Source organism: Paracoccidioides brasiliensis, assembly GCF_000150735.1.
Source record: "Paracoccidioides brasiliensis Pb18 unplaced genomic scaffold supercont2.7, whole genome shotgun sequence".
In the NCBI taxonomy this organism is placed as follows: Eukaryota; Fungi; Ascomycota; class Eurotiomycetes; order Onygenales; family Ajellomycetaceae; genus Paracoccidioides; species Paracoccidioides brasiliensis.
The window spans coordinates 1,057,702-1,062,413 of record NW_011371364.1 but is presented as its reverse complement, the minus strand read 5'-3'; the positions used below and the strand labels follow the sequence as shown (position 1 = coordinate 1,062,413).

The following is a 4,712-nucleotide window of genomic DNA, read 5'->3' as shown; positions in this document are numbered from 1 at the left end:
ATTCGGGGGGGGGAAGCAAAGCAACACAACACACACACACACACACACACACACACACACACACACTTACACACACAGCCTTTGGGTTGAACTTGGGCTGGTTCCAACCAAACGATGGAAGACGCGGTGCTGAGTCAGCGGTATTTTTACCAGGCACCCGGTGGCGGAAGAATGTTATTCCCTATACAACTTGCAGCCAATCACATGCCATCCCACCCTTCCCTGTCTCGGTAAGACGGTGAATTTCGGCAGCTAAAACCCCTTGTACTGTAATAATCAGTTGACTGGTTGGTCAGAGTTACTGAGCTAATAATAATAATTGTTAAGTAACCAACGAAACTAATCATACGAAACGAACTTAACGTTAACAAACCAGTGGTGGGGTTGGTTTAACCGAGCTAACTAAGGAGGTTAGACTACGGTTTCAGCAGCAAATAATAGTAGGCTGCAGAAATAAATTACCTGATGGCATCGCAGGGTCGGATAATGACATTTGGGGGCGGGGGGGGGGGGGGGGGGGGGGGGAAAAGGAAAGGGGGGGGGGGGGGGGGTTTTTTTTTTCTAAGGAAAAAAGAAAAAAAAAACACTGGTGGGGGGTGCGCGGGGAAAAAAATGAAACCCAAAACGCCAGGTGTCCCGGCGGGGGGTGTTATCCACCCCACCCCCGCTTTTTTTTTTCGGTGCTTGATTTTTGGGGGAGAATGTTAAATAGGGTCAAAAAAAAAATTGGGGACCAGGCGGAAATAAATGATTGATAATAAACTTATATTTTTTGCAGCCCGCCGTTGAGAAAATACATCGGAAGAAAGACAACATACATTTTCCTGCGTTGTTGCCCCCGCGAGTGTGCATCACGTGGTCTGGCGTTATTGCTTCCCGCCGCCAAACCCTTTAATTAGTTAAAGAGTATTATTGTTTGTTTCTGTTGAACGGGGGGGGTTGGCTTTCGGGCTTGTAGTTACCAGGCTGTCTGCGCCCTAGAGTTGCCCCTTTTGGTGTCGAGGTTGCTTTCACCAGAGGCAAGTTTTGGGGGGAGCCATTTAAGGAGCGACCAAGGTTAACCCCATTTATATACACGCAAGGACGATTTTTGCTGCACATTACCTCTCTGTCTTCGCCGGGTCATTGACGATGCCTGGTGTAATGCGGGAGCACATTCCGGCAGGGTAGTGTGTGTCCCCTGCTCCTCCGGTTCAAGGGAGCTTAGACTTTGTTCATTGACGCTGAGATAATGGCAACTTTTTGTGCAGTTCTTCGATTATTTTACCAGAGTATATACACAATGGCCCCTGTCTCAGGGTGTATATGTCTGCCTCGGTCCTAAACTCTGGAAGAGACAGAGCAATCTCTATTCTCCAAGTCTCCTCCTGCCAGTGGGACCAGTTGGGTGGAGTTTCACAATGAATATCTTGTCTTCATGCCCCGGAGGATGCCTAGTTGGTTAGGGAGAAGGCTGACAACTGCATAACCGTTTATATTCCGCGTAGACCCAATCCAACTTTCTTTTTCTCTTTCCTTCACCATCTTGGTTTACTTTCTCTGTTGCTTGTTGTTTCCTTCGTCAAAAATCCCAAGTCTTAATCCTTTAGACTGGCTGCCTGTCATGTGAGGTTGAAATCCTTTCAATATTCTACTCCCTCCAAGAAATGTGTTTTCAAGTTTCGCCCGCGAAGGGTCCCAGAGGGCTACGATGGCCTGGTTGAGGGGATTATCTTCCATGGGGAGCTAGAAAATGCGTTGTCGGGTATCCGGAGATACCGCATACATATATATCATGCTTTTCCTGTGGGTGAATATTTATTAACCCCAGGCAGGGGATGTTACCATTTGATACCTCGAGAGCATCAGCTGTCAGCACACGATGAGAAAGCCTTCATTGCTGTAAACCGACGCTGCAATATGGGGCTAGGCCGTCAGAAGCTTGAACATCTGTCGTGTCCTCTCTTTGTTTCTTTCTCCGTTCACTTCCTTCGTTATATTTGTTCAAAATCTTCTGTATCAGGAACCGGTTCAACTGAGGTTCGCGAATCCATGCTTCGCAACTGCTCTACCTCCCCTCAACTTCTTCTTTGTCTTTGAACCTGCTGCGTTCTCCGGATTCTCTATGTAATTGATCCTCGCGTTCTGGCGGGATGGCTTCTGAGATCTCCCTTACAATGGAACTGCTTTGCGTGATGCTCTTTTGCGGAAGATAGGTGTGTCGACCCATTGGAAATGTACCTACCCCTCGTGGATGGACGCTGGGAATATATGTTCGTCAGTACGGCATCGCTGCTCTACATTCAACCACCCATGTATATCTAACCGTACACGATCTACGAACATGGGATCAATATAGATTTTCAACAGACCATCGATATGTCGAAAAGGCAATATTTCCCAATGCTTTGCCCCGTGGTGGCGACTGAGAAAAGACCTTCCAACCTGCATAGCGCCCCGAAAATTTAAAGAGAAAAAAAGGAAATTAAGGAAATTCCGAAGATCCGAAAAACGTGGTCCTCCCCCCCCCCCCCCCCCCCCCCCAAAAAAAAAAAAAGGACCTTTTTTAAAATCCCCCCCTCAAGGGGGGAAGCCCCCCGGCCCCCCTGGGATTAAAAATGGGGGACCCAGGTGTTGCCAGGGGGGGCCAAACTCTTTTTGAAATTTAAGGCTTAACCCTCCCCCGGGTTGTCCCTTTCTCCAAAAGGGGGAAAAAGTTTTTTCCCCGGGGAAAAAATATAAAATGGTTTGTTGAGCCCTAAAAGGGAAAAAAATTCTTTTTATTGGTATGTTAAAGGGGCACAGTTACCAGCGGAATCTCTCCAACTGGTCTCCGTTTCTTTGTCCCGCTCGAAAATCTTGCTCGGCGAATTCTCGTTTTTCTTCAAAGAAATCGATCTCAAACCCTCGTTAATGACCCGATCCCGCTCTAGTTACTGCGCTGACCACAGCGGTTCCTGAGAGATGAATGGGCAAGATGACGGGGATTGCGACTGTTGTTGTTCGGTGTCATCGATGGGCAGTAAGTTTGATATGTGAAAGTTCAACTTCCACTGGCATCAAGCATCAGTTTAAGCTTTCAATAGTTTGCCGCCTCAAGAAGACAAAATAATTCGAACCGCTTATAAAAAAAAAAAAGAGGCGCAACACGAGAACATTCCCTCAGGGTGTCGCACTTCAATTCCAGCAGCACACAGGCGTATCCTCTTATTCAGCATACCACCGTCGAAATTTAGTGTTCAATGATTCGCATGGATCTTGTGATTATGCATTTATTTTCGATCCAAACAACCACCAATTGGTTCGGCTACGCAAACGTGGATAAATATTATTTATCTGCATTCTACGGGATGAATCAATCCCCAGGGCTCGAGCGCAGCCCAAGCACCAAAGCGCTGCTCGTTCGTGCATCGTGCGTCGTGCATCTCCGAGTTCCGACTGGGTTGGGGGATAATCATTTCTGGCTTGTCCAAAGCAACAACCACAAAAATTAACTCCCCGCCACTAATAATCCAGCCAACGAAGGAGAATTGCGATTCAGGCTAGTTGTTTCGATCATTTCTTCTTCGCAACAAGCCACAAATCTCACAGGGCCTTTCTTTTTCGTTTTACGACCGTTAATTTCCTAATGTCGAGGGAGTTGTTGAACAATGCCCGGATGGAATCCATAAATAGCCTGTCCAACCCCATCATTTGTTTTATTTTAGTTTATTTTCCTTTTTTTTTTTTTCATTTTTCATTTTATTTTCATTTTTTTTTTAGAAAAATCCACGTTTCTCATTCAGATTGCAGGCCTGGTTTGCATAAACCACCTCTCTCACCTCTGCTTTGTCTCACTCCTCTATCGATCACTTTATTCTCCCGTCATCTTTGCCCAATAACAGAAAACAATCTGTCAGGATGAAAATCGACCTCTCCATGGCTCTGGTCTTGGTGCTCGGGTTTACCGCGGGAATAGCAACTGCACAGGGTAGGCGGGTAGATCTGTGCAAAGAGGGATTTCACGTACGTTTCTAACCGTTCTGCATCACTACTGGTCAACTACATTTTTAATTAATTAACAATTTATTGTTCTAGTGTAATAAAGATATCGATTGTCAGGCAGATCCGGATTGTCAGCGTAAAGCAGAGGTATGTGCATACCCGGAGCCACTGCCCCGTCCCGGCTTCTAAGGCGGCCCCGGAGAAATATATCTACATGCAGGTATCTTCTATATATAGAATAGAAAGCACAGACTGAATCCTTTAAAAAGGGCATGGAGCCGAGAATGAAGACGATCGCCATCTACTGCCATACTCTAAAGCGTCGGTGCGAGGTTGTGAGTTGGAACCTTTTGCCTTTCCTTTCCTTTCCTTTTTTTTTTTTTTTTTCATCTAATTATTCGGAAATTATATAGGCAGAACTAACCCTTTCGCAGGCATGGCCTCTGAAAAACTGAAACGTGAGAGATACGGGGTTGGTCAAATATGAGTTTGTTGGTTAACTAGGGAAAGGGTGTTTTTCACCAAGATATCAACTCGATCGTTTACTTTTTACCGAAATAATAAATATACAGATCTTCCCATCAGGTTGGATGATGGACTGGTTATGAATCTCAAATATCCAGCGCCCAAGATTTGACAAAACTGGAAAGGAAACAAAACCACAGGACATAACCTGCAGAGGAAGTTCCTTGGTAACTCTACGGGTCAAGAATGGAGATTTTGAAATCATTGCGATCCATGCAACGTAT

The 4,712-nt window shown here is 45.7% G+C and overlaps 1 protein-coding gene across 1 annotated transcript; it reads left to right on the top strand.

Annotated features, from left to right (window-relative positions):
- Nucleotides 1–3,879: 3,879 nt before the first annotated feature.
- On the top strand, nt 3,880–4,418 carry PADG_12026 (uncharacterized protein; the record flags this gene model as incomplete). Its single annotated transcript, XM_010763313.1, has 4 exons — nt 3,880–3,984; nt 4,057–4,110; nt 4,233–4,298; nt 4,377–4,418. The coding sequence occupies 4 exons, from the start codon at nt 3,880–3,882 to the stop codon at nt 4,416–4,418; spliced, it is 267 nt and encodes an 88-aa protein (XP_010761615.1).
- Nucleotides 4,419–4,712: the final 294 nt, after the last annotated feature.